The following is a 25,116-nucleotide window of genomic DNA, read 5'->3' on the forward strand; positions in this document are numbered from 1 at the left end:
TTCATACAAGAAGCTACAATATTTCCAAAAACCATTTTCCGCAACAATATTGGGAACTTTGGCAACCATAAATGGTTGCAAAGTCCAACCATGTATAAATCTAAACAAACGAAGGATATCAGATTACAAAAATAAAACAAATTAAACATTTTGCGCAGTATTTTTGCATAGATGAACTACAAACATCAGATGCAAACCAATGAAAGATAACAAAAAAAATATGAGATTAGTCCTTAAATGAATAAAAAAAGCCTGAATTTTTAGCCCATCATGAAAAGATGAAATTTCTATAACACATAACATTGACAGAATGTCAGATTAGTATATAGATTACATCCTCCCCTAAGAAAAAAGGGAGTACTTGATCACATCAAAGTTTATGACCTACATAATTAAAAGATAAAAATCAACTGACAAATGGGCATAAAGATAAAGATAGAACTTGGAAGTAGGTTCATGCCAAGCTTGGACCTGACAGTTAAAATATCAGTCAGGTCCAGTCCCAGAAAAGGGCAGAACCAAAACTTCAGCTAACTAAGAGCATTCAGGTTTAATCAAATCATAATCTGCATTTACAACACACTTATAATGCAGGTTCACTAATTATAATTATGTTAGGTTTCTGATCCAGGAAACAAGTTTCTTTTCTAACGAGCGTTCTGTAACAGGGAAGGATGCCATTAATTCCGCCCTGCATCTTTTTCTCTTCCTTTAACATCGGAATCCAGATTCTGCTCAAGGAAATCCTCCGCTGGATTTTCATTGCTTAGTTCTTTGGTTCCTTTGGGAATTTCCCCAAGTCTCTCCTGCAGGGTTAAACCTAAGGTTAATACTAACATATAATGTCCCGAAAGCTCTTAGGCTACCAACATAAGAGAAACTTCTACCTTGAGAGATGCGTTCTGCAAAATAAGTTGGTCATGTTCCTTCTTGATCCTGTTGACCTCTGCTCTAAGAGAAGCATTTTCATCTTTTAAAACTTCAACCCGGTGAGCCAGTTCTTCACACTCAGCCTGCAGCTCATAAGAAATTACAAAGCTCTTAAGATTTTATAAGTCACAGCGATAAATCTACTCTATGCAACTGAAGCATCCAAAAGTTGAAGGATACTAGCCTAAATAAAACGCAAGAGTATTACCTGCTTACGGAGTCTCGATCGTCGTGCTGATTCCCTGTTGGATTGTTTTCTTTTCTGCCTCTTAAGCTCTCTTTCATCCTGACATATTGAAAAGAATGGAGAAATGCCAATGTAAACCAAATACAAATCAGATGAAATTATCATATTAAATGCCAACTTTAAGTTTATTAAGTGCTGTGGCATTCAAAAGAATGGAGAAAAAGTCATCTTCCAGTACCATATAAAAGATCAAATACCTATAGGACTGCTACATGACAATCAAAAAATTTCAAGCAGAAAAAAAATGTGCCCAAAATTGGCAAACAAACTACTAATTCTGATATTGACTTGGGGCATCCCACTTCTGCCCCTCCCAAGTGCAACCAGTATAGAACCGACCTTAAGAGGGACCGGCTCAAGCCATTCCCATCTCCTATGGGCTGGCCGGCCCCCTTAGGGATCCAATTTACACTATTTAGGATATTAATTAGGGTTATTTCGCATGGAGATATTTGAATATATGGTGAACTGCTTTTTAGGGATTTTTGGTTTTGGATTTATGCATTAGAGATTGTTTATCCATGTTTTTCCTGCCAGAGTGATGTATCGTTTGATCTTTCTCAAGTGGTGTGTCTGTAAGCTGATTGGATCTAGGTGGTGATTTTTTCCGAACATTTTAAGGCCTCCTACACCACCACCAATCCCTTTTGTCAGTTGTTGTTTTATGCTTCCAAACTGCTGTCCAGCCTCTCGTTGTGGATTTCAAGCCCATATTATCATTTCCCCATTCATCTCTTATCTACAACTCTCCTAACACATCCTTTGACCTCACACGATCAAGAAACCCTAGATCATATCATTTGATATCGGAGCCATCCAAACACTAAATATTTAGAGATTTGTTTTCCCTCCAAGACCTAAAATCTACATAATGTAATTCTTCTAGTCAACCAAAACCACGCACACTAACCTAATTCTCCTACTCCTCGTCAAAGTAGACCAAAACTCAAATTGGGGAAAGAGACACTACGATGACCAGAAGAGACATGCAAATGAGTGTCGAAGAGAACGAAGGATATGCAAAAGAAGATTCTCTAACAACAACAAAGACTTCTTGAATTTGACAAAAGACAACTCATATACGTCACTTATAGCTGGCTTCTGAATTGAGAAGTTAACCCTTCCACAGAAAAGTTTCATGTAATGAATAACTAAAGCCCCAACGATTTGGCATTGAATATCAGCAGAGAGGGAATGGTTTTGGGGTGAAAAATGGCTTCCTAGATTTTGAAAAATGTCTTGGATCACAATGAGTTCACTGAGTGGCTCCAAATAGTGCAATTTTTTTTAGTGCAAGAATGTTTCCCAAGACAATAGAGTCAAATTAGCAGTCATCAAACAATCAAAAGTGCAACGTGATGCAGCAGATGTTATTTTTGTTTCAAAGCACATAACACAGAGCGAAACATCGCTTTATTAACCACAGCACTAATAGGTTATATAAAATTATTAATGTATAAATGCATTCACAAATAATTATAATATATAGAGTATTTATTGCATAGCTTAAAATTTGATATAAAATAAAAAATAATGTTCAACCCTTACCTTAACTATTAAAAAACTAAACCTTAATATCCTGCCAATAAACTTACCTTAAATTCCTTGATTTCAAATTATTAAAAAACTAAACCTTAATATCCTGCCAATAAACTTGAACCTAAATAATGTTCATGATTAAACAAGAGCAAGTGGACATAATTTTGAATAGAAGACAAATTCCATGCAAAATAAACACCCACCCACACAATACAAGCTTTAAAAGTGTCATATACTCAAATAAGAAATGTTCAACATTTTAAAATAAAAGCCTAGATTATGTTTGGTGGAGGAAGAAAAAGCAACATTTATAGATTGTCACTTTCAAGAAAGAAGTCCAACCTGAACCCGTCATCTCTCCTTAACTTTCAAATGTTGTGGTCATTGTTCTTCCACGCGGTCTAAGTGTATGCTCGAACATCAGCTGTCCTTCGCGATCAAATGCCATTGTCTCTTACACTTCCTCGTGGTCTCTTAGATGAGTCGTCTTTCCTTCACATTTGAACACCACTGTCCCTGCTTCTTATCATGGTCAAAGCGTTTGAATGAAACCCTGATTACTATTTATTTGCTTTCGCTAAACCACAAATCAAATCAAACCCATTTGTTTGGCATGAACTCACTCCACACGACACCAAATCCAAGCTATTTCACAATGCTTCAGTGTGTCAATGCATGATTCTTGCTCACTCACCGTGCGACTACAATGCAAAGCAGACCATAACTGCTTTGCATACCGTCACGTGACAAGCTTTGACGCACATTTTTAAAAATACTACATCAAACTAATGAATAACACTTGTAGTGAGAGAATTTGAAACACATTTAACAGCTAGAAATTGTAAAATCATCAGGTGGCCTACGATGAAAAAGGAAATGTAACGATCCCATCATTATCGATTGAATATGTTCTTAAGATTTCACAAACTATATCAAAAAGATTCATCTATGGGTATGCGATAAAATTTAATCAAGTCATGCTGAAATGGGGTTGGTGAAACCAGAGAAGCACATAGTGGCAATGTATCTCAGAGGGTTGAAGTCATATATTAGCAATGTGGTACACTTGCAGCCTTGTTGATCTTTACCCGATGTATAGGGTCTAAGTTTGAAGGTAAAGAAATATCATCATTAAGGGACCACCACACCTTACAGAAAGAGATCGACATGAAGATTATTCAACAAGAGTACACTCACTAGAGCACATAAGCCAACCCCACACAAGAAAACCAGCCAGAGTAGAGAACCCCAAAGTTTTTCCCAGGCAAAACGTTCTTCAAATGCCATTTCTTAGGACATATAACATCTAATTGCCCAAATAGGATAGTGATATCTTCACTGAACAAGAAGCTAAGAAGAAAATAGACAGTGAAACTAAATACAAGAAAGAAAATGAGGATGTGAATGAGTATTTGCTTCCAGCCAATGAATGAGATATATTAGTGTTTCAACTGATCATTTAAACTAAAACCCAAAGAGAACAATTATTCCGTTACAACATTTTTCGTACCCATTATACAATGAAAGAAAATGAGTGCAGACTTATAATTGACAAAAATAGTTGTGAGAATGTGTTGTCTACTAAATCGTGGACAAGTTAAGCCTTGCCACATAGAAGCATGCCCAATATTATTTCTTATCTTGTTTGAAGACAACGAATGAGTTCACAGTTGATATGAGAAGCCTCGTGGAGTTCTATATTAGTGACAAGTTCCTTCTATATTAGTGACAAGTTCCAACAACACCCTATAATGTTATGTGGTACCTATGGATGCGAATAGGTTGTCCTTATCAATACAATCATCGCACATGTTTACTGTTCACAAGAACACATTCATTCATCAAGGATGGAAAACTTATCGCCCATTTGCTTAGAAAGGAGTTAAAGGAAATGGGCATTTACACGGTCTAAGACTACAATGTCACATGCTACCTTTCTACGTGTCCTAAGAGAAGCACCAGTAGAACTAACATTAGTGGCCCTCAAACGAAGTGTTTGAGGAGTTTATATCAAATATAGTGCAGCCCCTACTAAGAGAGTTTTAGGATACCCTCACTGATACAGATCCACCATGCTATCAAATTCATTACACGAATCTATTATCCTGAACCGACCTCCTTACCCGATGCGCTCAACTGAGTACAAAAAGTTGTAGAAGCAAGTTACAAACATAGACGGCTAAAGGCTTGGTCTGTAAGAGTACTAATTGATATGTTGTTCTAGCTTTAATTGTGCTAAAGAAGAGTAGCTCTTGACGCATGTGTATTAATAGCAAGGCTATGAATAAAATCACCATCACATAATGGTTCCTCATTTCACGATTGGATTTTGGATTAGTTGCATGAAGTCAATATTTTCTCCACGATTCATTTACGCGGTAGTTATCACTAGTTCAGGATAAGACCAACACATAAGTAGAAGATATATTTCAAGGCTCGGGACAGATTTTACAAGTAAACAATCATGCTCATTAGCTTATCCAACACTGCGAGCACTTTCATGCAGCTAATGAATAATGTTTTCTAAGCATTCATAGAAAATTTGTTGTTATATACTATGATGATATATCAACATATAGGTGTACTGCATAGGAACACTTGTAACACTTATGAGTGTAGTTTAATTGCTTCAAAGAGTTGAGTTGCACGGCCACCCGAAGAAGCGCCACTTCAAGTCTACACAAAGTTGCTTTTTTGGATATGTTGTATCTACAAATGGCATTGAGATGCATTTAGCCAAAATTGAGGCCATCGTTAACCGTCCTCATCTACATTCATTCACTTATGTACGCCAATTTCATTGATTGATTTCTTTTTATATGAAATTTAAAAAAAAATTCAGCTCAATGTGGCACCCTTGATGAAGCTCCTCAAATCCGACTGATTCACTTAGTCAAATGAAGCGTAATCTAGCTTTAAAGATTAATTAAGCCCCTATCCTAGATATTCTAGATTTAATAGGTGTTATAGGGAAAGTATGATGACTCTAATGTAGAAAATGAAGTTCTGCTAAGTTAAGACGGGCACCTTATTGCTTTCTTGAGTGAGAAGTTGCATGAGTCTAGGAGAAAGTACTATGCCTATGACAAGGAGTATAACATCATTATGAAAACCCACAATCACTGGAGGTATTATTTGTTGTCAAGTGAGTTTACTCTTTACACTGAGATCAAGAAGCATTGAAATTCCTGAAAAGTCAGAGAAAACTAAAGGATAGACATGTCGCCTGATTGGAGTTTATTTTTTCATTCAATTTTGCACTCAAACACAAATTCAAAAACCAGAACAGGATAGTTGATGCACTAAGTCACGAAAACCTACCAGCCACTAACATTGTTGATGCACTGATCAGAACAAGAAGCCACTAACATTGTTGTCAAATCATGAAGAGCATATTGCAAGTGTCACAATGGAAAGATGACATGACATTTTGGCAGGGATAAGACTATTTACTAAAGTAATTTTTTTAGTGGCCCAAACTAGTACAAAAAGTGGAGACATGTCGGATGGTGCAAGGTATGTGATTTGGCTAAAACTGAATGGCAAAAGACATGTTTTTTATGGGCTGCAACCTTGTTCCAAATCTGAGTGAATGTGAGGATGAACTTTGTGGAGAATTTGTCACAGGCACAGCAAAAAAAAAAGACTATATTATGGTAGTAGTTTACTGCTTTTTCAAGGTAGCCCACTTTACACCTTGCCACAAGATAATGTATGATTAACAAATTATAGACTTATACTTCATAGAAATAATTTGTCTGTATGATGTGCCCAGACCCATCACCTCGGACAATCGTAAGGTTTCTGAGTCAATTTTGGAGAACTCTATGGAGTAAGCTGGGTACAAAGTTTTAATTCAATTCAACAACTCACAAGCTAACTTATAAATAGAATATAGTGGTGAATAGAAGTTTAGGCAATATACTCAAGTGCTTTGTGTGTAAGAATAAAGATAGTGCGACAATCTTTCTCAATGTCAAGTTTGTTTATAATAATTCCAACACTTAGTCCACAAGATACAGTCTCTTTGAAATAGTATATGGGTCGAAACCCTCACATACTTAGAGTTAGTACCAATGTTCCTCGTTACTTAACTTAGAACTAATGGTGAGACTAGAATTAGAGAGGTTCAGACCCTTTATGAGCATATGAGAAAAAAAGTTGTCAAGCAGCGGATCAACCAATAGAAGCAGGCTAATAAGTCTAGAAGATCTCAATTTTTTAAGGAGATTTATTAAGGATCAAGATTAAGAGGTTCCAAGCCAGAAATTAATGGCCTCTTCACAATTGTCAACTAGATTAATGACAATGCATACAAAATGACCTACTGGAAGACTATAACATTGCTAATAATTTCAGCATTGCAAACATATTGCCTTACTAAGAGGATACCGATCCTTCCAGTGAAGATGGCAGGCCCTCTCCTACCCAAGAAGAATCTTTCGCCCCTCCCAAATGCACCCAGGACAGAACTGCCATTCCCAGTGGCCGGCTAAGCACCTTAGGGGTCTATAATGCCTTATGTAGGCTATTAATTATGGTTATTTTGCTTTGAGAAATTTAAATATATTGTGATTTTCTGTTTTAGAGGCTTCTACTTCTGGTTTATGCATTAGAGATTGTTCTCTATTTTTTTCTCATCGGAGGACGTGTGGTTGTAATTTGATTGAATCTATGTAGTGATATCTCTCAAATGTCGGAAGGCCTCCTACACCATCAACCCCTGTTTTCGGATGATATTTTCTGCTTCCAAACTGCCCTCCCGTTACTGGTTGCTGTGGTTTTCCCTTTCATCTCTCATCTTAAAACTTTCTTAGCTCATCCCTTAACCATCCCAAATCGTCAAGGAACCCTAGGTATTAGATATGATATGACTAGGGCACCTGCACTGTACCATAATTTCTATCATACGAATACGTGCTTTATCACCTTGAGCAATATTTTGAAACATCTTTATTTGGAGATCACTGCATCAGCTAGAAAAAAACCTCACAATTAAAATTCACGTTTTATTAATATAAACAATCATAGTAACTTAGCAACAAACTTTCAAGGCAGAAAAACATTTACCAGGCATCTACAATATTATAAGAACAAAAAATAAAATAAAACATTCATTATTCCTTTTCATGCAATACGATAAATTAAGCTGCATTAACTTTCTTTGTTGCACAATGCTAGGAGTGGGATGTGATGCATAAAACTTGGAGATCAGGTCAACGCATGGCAGCATAAGAAGCTAAACTTTGGAAGATATGACACGTGATGCTGGCAGAAATGCTACATAGATAAAGATACGACAAAATGCCAATATGTACCTGTTGACATCGCTTTCGGTCGAGGTGTAGTTTTCCCCTCCTTAGTAGCTTAGGAGCTAGCCGTAGGACCTCGACTACTCCTAGAAAACTAGTGAAGGAGTCCTCCCCGTTAGCAATTCTGGGTTTTTCTTCGCTCGACTTGACGTTCCACTTAGTAGTTTTGACCGCTATTGCTTGGCAGATAAGGCTACTCTGAAGGAACTCAGGGAGCATTCCTATAGGACTGTCAGCCTTAGGATTGACTTTACTCGTTAATTTGGCATCACCTCGCCCTTCGCCATCCTGTTTAATCGAATTCGAACCGATATTTTGATAGGATTCGGGCCGCGACGCTTTTTTAACCCGATCGATGACGAGGTTGCCCGGACGACTCTGAATGACGAAACGGACTGCGCCGATGTGTCCGGAACATCGATTTTGCCTAGGGGTACGTTCGTTTCATTGCGGCGGCGCGTCTTGGGGAAAATACATGTTTAAATGTTAATTATAATAATAAATAATATTTTATTATTATTATTATCATAATTAATAACTTATATTAAAAATCCTTAACCTAATTTTATTTTCCCCTCTCCCATTTCTTCCTCTCGCGCTCCTAGACCTCTGCCCTAGTCGCGGTTCGCTTGGTTTCGCCTGGCCCACTCCTTCGTGTCGTTGGAGTCTCGTTCCCGCGCTCATTCCTCTCGCACGTGAGACAATCTCGCAGATGACCCATCCCCTTATCATTGTCGAGGATCTCATCCTCTGCGAGGATCGTATTCTCTATTCTCGAATCTCCTTGTCGTGAAGCGTGGCCTCTGCGAGGATCCTATCCTTTGCGCTCGATCTCTCTGTCGTATCTTCTTAATCATTCTTCTCCTTCTTAAGCTCAGTTTTGTAGCCCTAGGGGAAAGGCAAAAAAAATCTCTGAGGGAGGAAACTCTATCATTTTCTTTTCTCACTTCTTTATTTTTCTGATGCTTGAATTGGTTTCTTCTTGCTGTTGGAGGAATTGAAGTTGGGGAGTGCCTTTAAAGTTCCTGTGTTACTTTCTTTTTTTGCTTTAAGGAGGAACTTTTTTCATGTTTTGCGCCTTGCCTCTTTTCGGTTTTTCTCTTTGTTGAGTCTCTGTTAGCTTGGGCAATGGATAATGTGACATGTTAGCTTAGTGTTGCACTTATGTTTTTGAAAGGCATGTTACTCCAACATCTAGAAATGAAAATGTGAGCATATTCTAGGAGTTAGACTTGATTATTTTCTTAAAGTAGTGAAGCTATGGCATGTTTATATTCGTTATAGCATATTTATATTGGAAGCAATTAGGAGAGTTGAAACATAGCTTTGAGACAATGTTAGCTCTTCTTGCAAGCATGTTAGGATATGTATCATGAAGCTTTTCATTTATTCTTTTTCATTTATTCTTATCTGAAGGTTTATTTGATCTTTCACGCATGTGGGGCTCGGTTTTAGCTCCTGTAGTTGCCTCATTTAGCTCCTATGGTTAGCTCCTGTAGTTGCCTCATTTGTTCGAAATCTATTTGGAGTATGAAAAGATTCATTTTGGAAGTCCCTCGGGACTTAGTTTGGAGACCTTGAAATGTTAACTTTGAGGTTTATGCATGCTTCTCTACTTCACGTTATTCCTCTCATATGAAACACATGTTGAGGTGGGTTTGTTTTTTAGCCACTGGATGGCACGGTTTTTGACCTTTGCTGGGCTCGGTTTTGGCTCAATGTGGCTTTTCCTTGCTCGAAATGCATGTTATGAGAAAATTTATATAATTTGGAAAGCCCTGTAACTTGCTTTGAGGACTTGGCTTAGCTTCTCGTGAGGCATCCTTTTGCCCAAATATCTGTTGGGAATTGTTTCATGCTTGGAATAGTTAGGTTGGTGGCCCAAATATGTCTTTATGTTGTTGTTCTTATTTAAGATGTATATTGGTTTCATATCTTGATGTTTCAAAAACATGTGGGTTGCTCCTTGGCTTTGGATGGCTCAGTTTTACCTTAAGATGGTTGGAGTTTTAATTTTTGTTAAGGCTTGGGTTTTAATCTATGCTTGGACTCTGTTTTGGCTTTGAATGGCTTGGTTTTAGCCTCTATTGGAACTCGATTTTGCCTGATCCAGTCCTTTGGTCCTTTTTTTTTTGCATACTTGTAAAGCTTAGTTTGGCATGGGATTTGTATGTTGTTAGCTACTCCAAGTCCAATATATGTACGGGTTTATCCCCAAATGATTTAAAGTTGGTGCAGACCGTGGTTTTACTTGTTCTTGGCCCTACTCGAGAGTTTGGCTTGCTTTGGTTTTGCCTTTTATGGACCTTACCCGAGAGCTGGTTTGGTGGGTGGGCTCGGTTTTGCTTATTTGACCCTATTTTGGCCTTGAATGGCTCAATTTTAGCTTTCCTTGGAGCTCGGATTTACTTGCTTTGGCTCTTACCCGAGAAGTGGTATGGAGGAGGGGCTTGATTTCGTTTGTTCTGGCCATTACCCGAGAGCCTGTTTTGTGTCTCCTACCCAAGAGGTAGCTTGGGAGCTTGATTTGATTCGTTCTTAGTCCTACTCGTGAGCTTGCTGGTAGGGCATTTGGCTTGGCTTTGGCCCTTGGGGGGCTCGGTTTTGGCTTGTACTAAACTCAGTTTCAGCCATTTGTTGGTTGCGGACCGAGTTATTTTCCTTTTGTGAAGTTCGGGAGATTTCCGAATTTTATTTCGGGAGAATACTTAGTTGAGACGAATTGATTTCATAAAAGATGTCTTTGGGGTTTAGATATCGGCGTTAGGAGGTCATTTTGACTTGAATTGATCCACTTATGAAAATGTGAGAAAATGATACCCTTTCGGATTAATTCAAGGATGTTCGGGCCTTCCTTTTTAGGTCTTTTCGTCACGAGTTTTGAGAACTGATTCATCCTTCATCATTTTCAATATTTTAGTTGAATCAGTCCTCCTCTCTCTCACCCCATTTTTGTTCATTTTTTTTCATTATTTCTTGGTTCGATTTTTTATGCTTATGTCTGATACATAAACGTCCACGAATAGTCTTTTGCTATACGTGAAACCATCAAGCAAGGTCGCAAGTAGGTCAGGGGTCGGTTTTGTTTTGGGGCTTAGGACGGTAATGACAAAGACACATAGGGGATAGAGCAGAATGATATGTCATCCTACGACATCATGATCCGATTCAGGAACCCGATGAGTTGTAGGATGACAATATCAATCACCGACACAAGACTAGCGGGAGCTGACCTAAACCTTCTTAGGTTGTTGGTAGTCTTATGCCCGACAGCGCGATCGACTAATGGACAACTACTTTTCAAAATTGATAAAAAAACAAATTTGATAAGAACAGATACACTTTTTTCTAAAACAAAAATACACTTTTCGCTACAAACAAAATTGATACAGCCCACTTTTTGCATGATTGAAGTCTATGTGCATGCCGAAAATATAAATTTTAAATACATTTTAAACATCGGTTGTCCACCTGTTGATCACCTGTTTAGGCTAAGGAGTATCCTCCTGAGTTAGGTTCGATAGGACATCTTTCTGGTTGAGTGACGGGCTTTATAAATCCGGGTGACCGAGTAGCCTTCGACGACCCTCGAGTACTAATATATAATTGAGTCTAGCCCCAACCCGAGTGCTTGTGATCCCTTCTTTTCGGACTTTTTCATATGTATTATCGAATTTTTTTTAACAAAGCACTCATGGTCTCTTTTCGGGATTTTCCCGTATTTTCTATGATTTTAATCGATTTGTTGATTCGTCGATTTCCTCGCATTTCTCTTGTCTTGAGTCTTTTGATGATCTTTTTCGAGATTTTTGGATGACATTTCTTTGTTTTCGTTTATATAAAGTATTTCAGTCTGTTTCCTCAAGTTTTGTTGCTTGTACATGCTGCATCAATTACACATAAGGAACAGTGGATCTCCCAGATATACAGGTTTGTTTTATGTTTACAGTATGTTACTTTCTTGCTGTACCTTTTATCTTTTCTTTACACCGCATGTTGTACTGTTCTTTTTCACGGCTATTTTCTTTACTGCATACTCTATTGTTTGTCCTGTGCTACATATTCTACTGTCATGCTATACACTGTACAACTCACTGTACAACTTCAACAGTACAACTTCAACACGTTATTTATAAAATATCTGAAGAACTACAACCATAGAGCCGTTGGATTTGACATCATAACCAGACACCCTAGAAAACTTAAACTCGTCACGACAAGGAGCTTGAAACTAGCGCAGTGAGCAGCACGACCATCTTCAACAGCAGAACATGTATTCTCCAACTAAACTATTTCTTTCCTAGAAATTAAAACAACAATCCATAAGATTTCGAGGTTGTTCGCCTAGCGCAACATAAATCCTCAACATTTTCTTTAGGCATTTGTATAGCTCTGTTGTACGATCTAAATCCTAACTCGTTTTAGGATTCTGAGGTTGTCGTTCGTTACGACTTAAATCCTCATATCTTCCAGGCTATTTGTGTGATCGTTTCACATGAATGTAAGCCCTAAATAAATAAAATTAGCATGATAAAACACTTGAATATTTCTCCTCGAAACTGAAACCAAACCATAAGATAGACTGGGAAGTCACCGAGGATCTCCTCTGGATCTGTGGCATCCCCTAGTTCTCCTTCCTTTAAATTATGTACTAAATGTTCCAAATTTGAGTCATTCCCCCTTCACACCTCTTTGTCTGATTTCATTGAAAAGTCCTATCCTTTTGAAGTCTTTGAAGATAATTTTTACTGATTTTTATCGAAAGTATTCTTAAGTGATTTCGGTCATTTAAGATGTAATTAACTATAGAGGCTTCTTGCCCTTATAGGAAGTTTTTTCGAACCCAGCTTAAAATAAACCCTATTTAATTTTTCATATTAAATAAGGAAATTTGTCGGCAAAAAAACGGTTTTACAGATCAAAAGAATGTCATGTATTTCTTAGTTTATTTGATCGAATCTCATCCTCAAGTCTTGTGTTTATCCCTCGGGAAAGATACAGAGTTTGAGGTAAAGTGCTATTTCATTTAAACTATGAAAAATATGAGGTCAGTTTGAGTTTCATATTTGATTTTAAACTCATATTTGATTTTAAACTTATTAAATCTATATGTAAATTAAAGCGTCCTTCCGAAGCGGGCGACGGAATTTTGATTTTGGTAACCGATAATTTCTTACGGGCAACTCCTCCCCAAACCCTACTTTTTATCGCCGACAGTACCACTTCAATAGTGGCAAAATGTGAAGCAGTGCCATGTCCTGGCATTGCATTTCGAAAGTTTTGCAAGCAATCCATTGTAGACACTAGTAAATCATTGATGAACATTGAAAATCAGAAGATGTGAAAGTTGAGAGAAGGTAGACAAAAAGAAATCAGATCAATGGAACCACAAGGGCCACTTTATCAATCAAATTTTCAAACATATTTACAACTCCAGAGTAATATATGCTGCCATGTTAAATCCAATGCAAAGCATAGCATGATAATAACAAAAAAGATGAATGGTACTACGATTGCTCTCTATGCAAAAAGCCATAGTTTAAGAAATATAACAAAGATCTTCAAGGGCTACCCTAATGAAAAGGGAGAGATATAAGTTCCATACATGATGGAAAATAAAAAGATAACAAAAATAATTGGGTGGGCGAGTAAAACTGTTACATTCATCTTAAAAATTAATAACAAAAATAATTGGGCGAGTAAAACTGTTACATTCATCTTAAAAATTATTGTAGTACGTCCTTCAGAAATATAAATTCAAAATTCCTATGTTAATAGTAAAATTCAGCATTTCTGTTAAAGCTTTCATCGGGCAAGAACAAAATACAAAATACCTGCATCCATAATTCTGATGGAGCACCAGGAATCATGGGCGTTGCAACTCCAGTTGTGGGGACCTTACCATGAATTGGAGAGATAGTTGATGGGTTTGTTGCACCCCAGAAGTCCATCCCTATGTTCAAGTTTGTGGTCGGACCAGTAGCAGTTCCAGTTGGCATAGGAACAATGGTCATCGGCTGACCCACCATTGATTGAGCTGACTCGCGAGCAGTTCCATTTTGCAAAACATGAGCTGTGGTGCAATAAGCATAGTTACAATTCTGAGTTGTCATGGCTGATAAATCAACCATAAATATGGACTAACTTTTAGATTAAGACAAGGCTAAACAGTTACAGGAAAAGTTTACATGCGCATACCATCAGAAGAATTTTGAACATCTCCAGCCCTTTGTGGAGAATCCTATACAAGATTACGGATAAGCAACAATAATAGTCAACAAGAATTAAATGCAGAAGGATCGAATTAACATTATTGATAGCTGACCAGTAAAAAATACCGAAGGATCAAATAAACACAAAACAGATATGTAAATTTTATCGGATTTGCACATGAACACTTATGCATCATGGGAATATGGCTGGCTTTTAACAATAGCGCATTCCAAAGAAATTATCAAGCATGCACTGCATATGCATTACAGTAGGCAACCAATAATGACAAGAAAAATAATAATGCTTGCTGAGGGTAGTTTTCAAGCCATGCATTTCACAACACCTAAAGGTTAGTTTTATAACGACTCTATAAATCATTGAAAGAAAAAAATGTAGTTGCCTTGATGCTGCATAGTCTATTGGTGCATAGTGCCCCTTTGGCATAATTATGGTATTGAATTGGTGCTGGCCTCAAAGATGTAAGTTGCTTTGATTCCCCCTTTTCTTTTTGATCAGTTGGTATAGGTGGGAGGGGTGGTCAGGCAAGAATTCATATCTCGCAAAATAACATAAGAAAACAAAGAAATCGAAGTACAAAATTAACTGCTTCCTTACATTTTGAGAATTGGCATCACTTCCTTCACTTGAGGCTTCACTTCCACTATCCCCACTGAACAGAAAGTAACATAAAAAGTTAATCAGCATTAAGAAACAACATCCAAAAAACAATTATCAAATATCTCTCAAAAAAAAAAACCTTTGTGAGTATGCCCCATTGCCTGATGCTGCTGAAGTTTTTCCAAGTTCGCTGTTCTTTCCAGTAATCAAGTTCAAACTACCTAGACTTCCTTTTGATCTCTTCATTGGGCTTTTCTCCTTACCTTCAGAAGACTTTCCCTCTGCTTCACTACCAGGAAAAGCACCCTAAAAGTGCAATATAGGATATATACATGAATGCTCAGTGCACAAGAAGCAGTAGGATATGGAGTGTAAAAAAGTCTATCACAGTCACCACTTACAGAAGCATCTGCATTTCCATTAGGAGAAGCCATTGCATAAGGACTAAATGGGAGTGAACCCTGCTCAGCTCAGCAAACCATACTAAAATAGTTAAATGAATCTAAATTTAATGAGGAAAAGAAAAAGAAAAGGAACGGGTAATCTTCTAAATTGCAATAGATTGAGAGCACACAGTTAATGGGTGCATACAGGAGCCATCGTAGGATGTGCATATATTCCTCCATGTGGGTACATTACATATGGAGGTGGTGTTCCATAAGGAGGCATGAGATGCTGCATGTGAAAAAAAAATCAAAGACATTTAAGAGAGAATTCCACAGGTCGTGTAAAGTAAAGATTAAAGCATAACCGTTTGAAGCACGTCTATATTTAGAAATGTTATCTAGTGCTGTGTTGTTTTATCTTGTGATATAACGTATATTAGATAAAAATTTGATAAAATACTTGTTTGGGTTGTTGTCTAGAATTCCTAAAAGCTAAATCTGTTTGGAAAAGACAGTTGAGATACTCATATGACTTGTTTAAATACCAAAAATAAATTTCATGTAAAACTTATTTAAGAACCTAATTATTTATCAGTATACAAAACAAACTGAAAATGTGTTTCATATTAAGTGATGCATGCATATCTTATTTCAATAATTAATCAAAGACTTATTAACCATATATACCATAACTAATCCATAAGATTTACTACAATAGTCATTAATTATACCAAACAATTTAATTCCCTAGGCATCGATTGATAAACAATCATTTAGAATTATTTTTTTTTAATTATTTTAAATGAATTAATAAATAGGTTTAATATCTAAAAATTAAAATTATTAATTAAAAATTTTAATCCATATAAATAATTAATTATGATAATTAAATATCCTACTGTTAACTACACTAAATTAATTAGATAATCTAAATTTTAATTAATCAATTAATTAAAATCATAATAGCTTAATGGCTAATTAGAATGCATTACAATCAAAATTCTTATGCAACAATTATCCAAACTACTTAAAAATTTATACTAAAAAAAAAATTATTTAATATCAAATTATTAAATAATAATTAACGTTTAGACTCCGTAGGCGATTGCCAAGTCATTGGGATCAAATCCATCCGACATCAAATTAATGTGCCATCACTCAGACTAAGGCCAAACCCATGTAAACTATTAATTTTGAATTTATTAAAGTAATTTATTAATGTATGGTTTATGAATCATACTAATGACTAATTAATAATAAATTAGTTTAAATGGTTATTCTAATTTAATAATTTTAATATAAATTAATACTAAACTATCAATTGATTACAAAAATATGATTAAAGAGACTGCCTGATTATTTAGAATACCATAATAACATATTATCGATAAATGATTAGTAAATCTACGAAAGTCTTAATTTACCTAAATAGTCACTAAATCAATCAATAAAGGAGTAATTATTGTAATCTATGGCCTAATTATAAATTTAATTAATTATTTTAACACAATATTCAAATTAATACTAAATTTATAAGTCAGATTAATACTTCACCAATCAACTAAATTATCAACTAAAGTTAGTCAAATTCAATATAAAATTTTTAACTACATTACTATAGGAGAGCCATCAGTAAAAATTAAAATCTAGGGAAACACTATTAAAGCTATAAATTTTTCCACAGCAGATTTGTTCTTCCATCCACTAAAGATTGATGATGACTTCCGTATGCCAGCAGACATTATTAATAAATGATGCATATATATTAGAGGTAGTAAAGCAAGAGACACAATTAAAATAATTAATTAAAGAAATGTATATGAGAACTATTAGAATTATTAGAAGCTTCCGAAAAAGATTCAAAACTTGATTAACAATATAAAGATCTATAGTACTCCCAGTCTTAAAAAAAAGATTAAATAAAAGCCAAAAACTAAATTGGAAACAAAACTAATTGTAAGCACTTAGCTTTAGAATCTTATCTCTCTCAAAGATATGTGCCAGCTAATTAGTTGCCAACAATAATGAGGCAGAAAACACTACTGCACGTCTAACATGTCATCTTCAAAAATACTATCTATGGTCAAGTTAATTTAACCAATAGGTTAGAATGGATAAGTTTTCCTGACCACAGTTAGAAAGTGAGAACAGATCAAAAAATGAATAAAGACTTCGAGAACGGAGTATTCGAACAAAGAATTCTAAAAAACGAAAAAAATTGAGAAACAAAAAAATTTAGGTTCTTACCTAACAAAACCAACTATTTCTCAAGCTTGCATGCAATATAATAATCCTCTCCATTTTCTCATCAGAATTGAAATCTGAAAACAGTCCTCATTAAAGTACCGCAAGTAGAGTATAAATTCTTGAATCATGCAAATGTGCTAAGACTACCTCGTCAACACAAGGATATGATTACTTGAGGGCAAATTAAGACCATTTTTATTTTTTTATTTTTTTTTTTTATTTATATAGTGGTGGCGGCAATCATCAGCGGAGCAACAATGAAATACAAGGTAAAGACAGTGATGGTGTTCGGTGCAATCGGTGGTTATCATCAAATTTTAGGGGCCGTATGAGATTTTGTTATTTTTTTTCCTATTTCATGTTTTTATTTTGTTTTGTTTATGTTTTGATTTGAAACTAAGCATGCTTGTTATGTTTAATATAAAGCATATTATTTTTATAACATTTTTGAGTGTTTTGAAAACAAGTTGATTCTTTCCCAAAATAAAAAATAAAAGGGCATGAAAAGCATCACTTTTGTTATTGATTTCCTTTTTTTTCTTTTATTTGTTCTGAATTTTTTATTATTTGAAACAAAAAAGTGTTTGGCTATGATTAAAGTATGTTTGTTTTTAAAAATACTTATTTTTTTAGAGTTTTCAAGAATATTTAATTTTTTTAGAAAAAATAATAATAACATGTAAAAACATGCTAAACAAACATGTTAAAAAAACAAAAAAAAACAAAAATGATTCCGAACAAGCTCTAAATAAATATATTTTTAAATACAGAAGAAAAAACAAAAACAAAAAAAACAAACAAAATTAATACCAAATCAGTTCTTTAAAATTTTTGTGTTTCTAAAAATAGCTTGATTTATCTCTAGAAATATAAAATTAAAAATAGTTAAGAAAACATATTTAACAAAAATATTTTTTCAAACCAAAATAAGGAAAAAATGATCTCAATTAACCCTAAGTTGTCACACAATAAATCAATAAACCCATAGTGGGTTCACACATTATGAGTGTGAATCTCTTCTTTGATAAAAACAGTCCAAAATACAGGATGTAATTCGCCATTACATAAGTGTATGTGCCACAAAAATGAATTGATAACATTAATATTAGCATGGAGCCTATCAGCAAATCTCGACAAAAAAAATAGATCGCCGAACATACAACAATTATTCATATAAAGCCTGTACATAAAGATTGCTTCCCAACTGCAAAGCACCCAAGTTGACTCTCTTGTAGCCAACTAATGGTTAGATTTGATCTAATTTTAGAATGAATTCCAGAAATCTATAAGAATCCTCTAAGGTCACAACAAATTAGTCGTATATGGATTATTATGTATGCACAGACGTTTTATATAGCACGCATATCATGCCTCTGGAGTAATATACAGCACATACCAAAATTTCATCGAGTTATTAAAATTTGCATTTGTCAAAATAAACACTAAAAAAATCAGAGGTGCAGTGTAGCACATGGATAGAAGGTATTATGCTGGAAAATGCATGGCAAAATATTCATCTAATTTTTATCATGGAAAATAATAACAATAACTCAAGAACCAAAGTAGGAATTTACATAAATACTATAAAAGATGTAAAGCCAAAAATTATGCATATGAACTCGCTAGATAAAGCTCAAGACGAACTTTTAAGCCAAGTTCATAGTGAATTCGCCAGCCAAACTTGAGACAAACATGCAAACCTGGTTCAAGGCAAATTAGCCAGCCGAGTTTGTGAAGAACTAATGAAAAACTCGTGGAGGCCTTGCCAAACTTATATTGAACCCACCAACTAGCCTACCTCAAGCATAGTCCTTGAAGCTCAAGTGCTACATAGTTAGCTTCTTCAAGGGAAAAAGTGACTTCCTCCTAAGCTGGTTGACCACAGATTCGAGTTCCTACTCAAGCTACACATATCTTGTATTTTACAACAAATAATCAATGTGTCTCCCTTTGTACTTTTTTACTATTCATATATTTTAATATGTAGTTTTTTCTATAGAACTCAAACCCTAATCCAAATATATAAATAGGGGGTCATGGGAAGAACACGGTTATACAATCTCTTCTATTTAAGCTTACTATAATATAAATAAACTACTCTCTAACTCTCTCTCTCTCCTTGCACGTGCACGCACATGCATGAGCTAAATAAGATTTTGAAATTATTCATGAGGAGAAAATTCATGATTCAAAATCATGGAATACACAGCAAGTGTGATCCATGTTAAAAACCAAAATGGAAGTAGAGAACTATATAGAAAATAGCCAAGAAGCAGCTAGAGAAATCTCTATTAATATTTAGAATTAAAAGTATATGACCACCAAGAAACTAAAAGAGATGGAAGAAAGGATCAGAAAGATAATCCAAGGATTTTTACAGCAAATTCCAAAAAGGTGTAGTTACCCAAGGAGTCCTTTGATTCAACAATCAGAAGAAGGAATTCTAATGTAAGAGGGCTACTTTCCACTACAGTGAATGATAAAACCTACTATCCTAACTCCATAATGAAGTGTTCGTCTCCCTCACCTTGCTGAGTAGAGAGGTGTATTGTGAAGAGGAAGTTGCAAATATCAGATGTCTACAAAATTCAAGATCCCTCAAGAACTATCCCTGCAAACAATCCCCTAATTTAAAACCATCATCTCTCTATTGGACATTAAATGAAGAGTTAAAATACTAGTTTTCCTAACAGCCTTCAAGGAATTGGCGTGCAGGTAGTTTTCCCACCAATCCCTCTAGAAGATTACAGTATTTGTCGAGATGAAAAAAGCCTTCATTACACAGTTCACCAGTCCATAGCAACCTCTAAAAAAATCAAAAGCTTAATTGAAAATCAAGTAAGAGCCAAACAAATCGCTGAGGAACTTCATTAAAACTTTCCAAAAAATGTTGCTTGATGAGAATAAATTTAGAGCCAACATAAGCCGCTCTAACTTAAGGTCTGCAAGAAAGCCCATTTCACTATGCATTTAATTTGCAATAGCTGAGAAGGTTGGCTTTGCTAACACTCACAAACTGTCATACAAAGAGAGTACAATAATATGGTGAGGGCATTGACTTCAAGTCGACCACAAGGCTTTGACCAAATAGGAAAATTTCAACGTGAAGTTCCTAAGACTCCAAGGTTGGGAGATATTTCTCACCTTGGCTATGAGAAAGCTTACAGATATTAGTGACTTCATCGCTATCAAAAGCGAGTTCAAAACAAAAGTCACAGTGCAGATAGTACTAATAAAAGAAGGAACAAGTTACCATTGTCGCTGCCTACTCCCCAATAGCTGAATATTTCTCCATTATGAGGATTAATGGCCAAGCTAGTAGTGACCGTTCTAAACAAAGACTAATTTAAGCAACTTGCTCCAATGAAGGCAAATTCTCATATGAGGGATTCATCAAAGTATTGTGTTTTTCATCAAGATCAAGGGTGCAGCACAAAGATTTACTGATAATTCAAAAATTTAGTTGGAGAGCTCATCAAAGTTGAGAAATTAAAGATTAAAATTAGAGATTATGCCTACGAAGGAGATCAAAAAAGAGCTCGTCCACATGTAAGTTATTTACATAGTTGAAGTCGAACCCACGCAGATCTAAAAATGTATCTCGCCAAGCTAAACTTAAGAGATATAGGTTGTTGGTAAAGATAAATTAGGCTACTATTTCACTAGAACCAATGACTAAGGCGGTACAATCCCTTTTTCCAAAACCAACACACTCCTAAACAGGAATTCGTAAAATGATGCAATCATGATCACAACATCAATTGCGAAGTATCAAATCGATAGTATCTTAATTGATAAAATGAGCTAATTGGTTATTATCCACAAAAATATTTTTGAGATGATAAATATGTGAATCTCCCTTGTCACAGATATGGGCTTGCCAGTCAACTTTTCAAAAAAAGAAAGAAAAATAAGGCATAATTACATTTGCTAGTACTTAGATAGAAGAGATGATCAATAAACAACAAAGAACAATTTCATCACTGAGATGGTCCAATAATTTATAACAGTTTATTTGGTAAACGTCTATTGAATACTTTTCAAGTAATCATCTTAACTTACCATATCACAGTGAAGTTCTATGGTAGAGGTCAATAGTGACAATAAGGGGCTATTCATTATAATTAAGAACTTACTATCTGAAATTTGTAACAAGTGCTGAAAAAATTATCAAATCCAAAATTTGAATTAGACTTTAAAGGAGATAGTATCCATTCTTCCTACTAAAGATCAAAGTCACTAGGAGTTGATATTAATATCTCTTTTTATAAATTTGAATTTTGATGGGAAAGTCAAACAAAATTACGTTGAAAACAAGTTCAATTGTTGCAACACTTGCTAAACCAATTCTCTATGACATATAAAAATTATAAGAGGTTGAATTCGTCAAAGAGGTGAAATATCTAGGGTAGAAATCAAATGGCAAATAAAGGATGTCTTGAATTCATTAACCTAAAGACAACTATTCCAAAAACAACTAATCTGCTTCCAGGAATTAAGGTCCTAGTCGACTCCTAAGTATGCTTCTCAATGATGAAGTTTCTTAATGCATTTTATTATTATCATCAAATTAAGATGCATCCTACAAACTTGAGAAGATCGCATTCATTACATAAGATGGACTATGTTTTACAATATGGTGTCCTTTAGCAAACGAATGTAAAGTTGAATCACCAAAGGATGATAAATTTTATGTTTGAAGAGTAGAGAGGGAGAAACATTGAATCTATGCCAGCAACCCATTGGTGAAGAGAAAAACTCCTAAGCAAAACACTATCAAGAGAAAAACTCCTAAGCAAAACAATATCTATTTGAAGGAGAATTTTACTAATATGAATAAACATAATGATTTTGAACCCTCTCAAACATATTCACTAATGGATCTACGAAATTGTGGACTTTCAACTCACCACAAAAGGAATTAAAATGAATATAAAATAAAAATAAAAATAATTTTGAAGTCATTGCCTCCAAGAAATTAAGTTACAGAAGTTTAAAAGAAAAATTGCAATTTTGAACTTTGTCTTGAGTTATGACAGAATCTTACTAACCTAGAAGAAGGGATAAGATGAGCTAAAGATGAGCTAAAGATGAGGGAAAAAAATCACTTATATGACGCAAATGCTATAATAAATGGGGTAGGATATAGGACCAAAAAAGTATAACACGCTCTACTCTAGTGCAAAACCTTAGATCCACATTAAAAAAACTTATTTCCTAATAACAATTCAAATAACAAAAAAAAGTAGAATAACTCAAGTTATAAGACTATAAAAACATTGGCATAAGTATAAGTTAAAAGCTATGAGACCACTCACTACAAGAGAACTAAAGCCCAAAGCAAGACAATCCACATTCAACGAAGTCAATTTTATTTCTCTAGTGTGGGTTATAATACAAGAACAAAGATTTATGGTGAACTTGTAATATGAATCCTTATCTTTTCATTGCAAAAAATTCAAAATTCTAGTAAATATTATCATCGACTAAAATATTTTCAAACATTATTTTCAGGCATCAACATGATATTGCTCACAATGCAACTCAACAAAAACCAAGCATTAGTAGACAATCCCAATGAGCATATTCTTCATGAAAAGGTGCACTAAAAGTCAACTCTTTCCTAAGATTCGCACTGAGTAACAAATAAATCAATTCTAGCATGCGAGTCTAAATGTTTAACCCCACAAACACACTATATACGGTGAAAGATAAGGTCTATTAAAGGCAAAGACTTACCCAAATAAACAATTAAAAAGGCAAAAACCTAAGGCTTGAAAAGATATTCAAAAAGAATTGAAAAGTATATGCATCTATTCAGCCTAAGGGCCTGATTGTTTATTGAAACTTACCAACTAGGCAATTTGAGATTCTAATCAGTCTAAGAGCCTACATGCTCGTTGAAGCTTACTTTGCCTGCTCAATAGTTTAAGATTTTGGTTAGCCTACGAGTCTACTCACACATTGAAGCTTAATAATTTGATTAGCAAGCTGAGATTTTAATTGGCCTACGAACCTACTGACTCATTGAAGCTCAATAGCCTACTCGATCATGATCTTAGATTTTGTCTAGCCTAAGAATCTATTGATTCATTCATTTACTTGATGTATGTAGATGCTCAAAAGTGAAATTCAAATCAATAGCAAAAAACACAGACAACAAGAAATAAATTAAAATAACTTTCATTAAAGCGTTGTTATTACAAAATGAAAAACAAAAAAGAAAAAATTACAAGTATTGAGTCAAACTTTCTTCATCGAAGCTCAATTCTTCTTTTGTCAAAATACAGAATGTTTCAGTAATCTCATAAACAAAGGGAAGAAAGAACTCATTTCTAAACTAATTTCCTCGGGACAAAACTTGATACCCTCTTTGATTCGGAAAAAAAAAATTTGTAGCTCTATATACTCAATAGACTGAGCCAATGTGTCAAAAAAACAATTCTTGCCTTGAAAGTTTTTCATTTGGCAACTTTGAACTTTTCCAATTTCCCCTTCAATAAATTTTCAAGGGCAACAATTTTATTCATGAGACTTCACTTCTTATTGATTCTCTTTTAAGCCAATGTTGTTGTTATAATCAAAGCTATACCATTCTCAAATAATCCATCATTCAATCTCTTTATACTCTTCAAAGTCAACTCATTGTGATCTTCTCAGTGTTTAAATCGTATTATAATTTTCCAATGCAAATTTCATGAATTGAACCTTCAAAGACTATTTTTTGATACTTCAAAATGCTATTTAAAATGACTTGTTAGCATTTAATAATTTTGCCAGTTGAAAGCAATCACTTTTCATCATTATAAGGTAAAAGGATAAGAAAATTTATCAATAATCATGATTGAGAAGATGAGAAGACCAAGGTCAAATGTAGTGGAAGATATGCCATCTTTCGGCAACCCAAAGTTAATAGTACAATCAATAAGGGTCGCATTGAAATCTTCAAACCATAGGTAAACTTTCTTTTTGTAAACGAATTGAAAAAACTCGGGGTTTCTTCTGTGGCCACTTAACAAAAGTCTTCATTTGTCGGTTTGGATGAAGAGACCTTTTTTCTCTTCTCTTTGCCCTTTTTCTCAGCAACTCTTCATTTTTAACAAAATTTGGGATAAGTTATGCTTAGCTCGGTGACTTCTATCTCATTTGTAGGAGCAATAGTTACACGAGCTAAAGTCATTTGGTCAATAATCATTGCATAAGGAGTCTAAAGAGAAGTCAACAAAGATATAGCTGAAAAACTTTCAGCAGCTCTTAAATATGGGGCCTTAACATTGAAAGGACAGGAGTCTCAACATCAATCAGAAATAAAAATGAATATGCCTTCTAGACAGACATGCAGCCATCGCATAACTGGCAACCTCACCTCCAAGGGATGCCAAAAGTATCTAGATATCTGAGTCCTAAAACTCCTCAAACACAGAAATTAGCTGATTGGGAACTTGTATATTTCTTTTGGACTCCTCTTCCAAAAAGAAAACCCTTAACACCTCTAGTTCATCCAACATCAGATAAACATCTAGATTCACTAAAAATAAATTTAAAAAAATAAAAGATGAAGCACAAAATACAAGTAAAATTTAAGCCATGCTAGAAAACTCACAAAAAAATATATTTTGACAAC

General features: G+C 34.8%; 1 protein-coding gene across 6 annotated transcripts in view; it reads right to left on the reverse strand.

Moving 5' to 3' along the window:
* Positions 1-271: 271 nt before the first annotated feature.
* The window catches only part of LOC110036746 (bZIP transcription factor 16-like), a 30,093-nt gene continuing 5,248 nt past the window's right edge, over positions 272-25,116 (reverse strand). For 5 of the 6 annotated variants that reach the window (XM_020741272.1, XM_020741270.1, XM_020741271.1 and 2 more), the window contains exons 5-13: positions 15,451-15,534; positions 15,261-15,320; positions 14,999-15,165; positions 14,857-14,911; positions 14,227-14,269; positions 13,863-14,101; positions 1,139-1,216; positions 888-1,013; positions 272-806 (exon numbers count right to left, since the gene is read on the reverse strand). In XM_020741272.1, the coding sequence (XP_020596931.1) occupies positions 681-806; positions 888-1,013; positions 1,139-1,216; positions 13,863-14,101; positions 14,227-14,269; positions 14,857-14,911; positions 14,999-15,165; positions 15,261-15,320; positions 15,451-15,534 (978 nt within the window). In that variant the 3' untranslated portion in view covers positions 272-680. Of the gene's footprint in view, positions 807-887; positions 1,014-1,138; positions 1,217-13,862; positions 14,102-14,226; positions 14,270-14,856; positions 14,912-14,998; positions 15,166-15,260; positions 15,321-15,450; positions 15,535-17,492; positions 17,993-25,116 lie in introns of those variants that run through there. The other variant, XM_020741274.1, reaches the window with a different exon arrangement.

This window comes from Phalaenopsis equestris, unplaced genomic scaffold (genome assembly GCF_001263595.1).
Source record: "Phalaenopsis equestris unplaced genomic scaffold, ASM126359v1 Scaffold210366, whole genome shotgun sequence".
Lineage (NCBI taxonomy): Eukaryota > Viridiplantae > Streptophyta > Magnoliopsida > Asparagales > Orchidaceae > Phalaenopsis > Phalaenopsis equestris.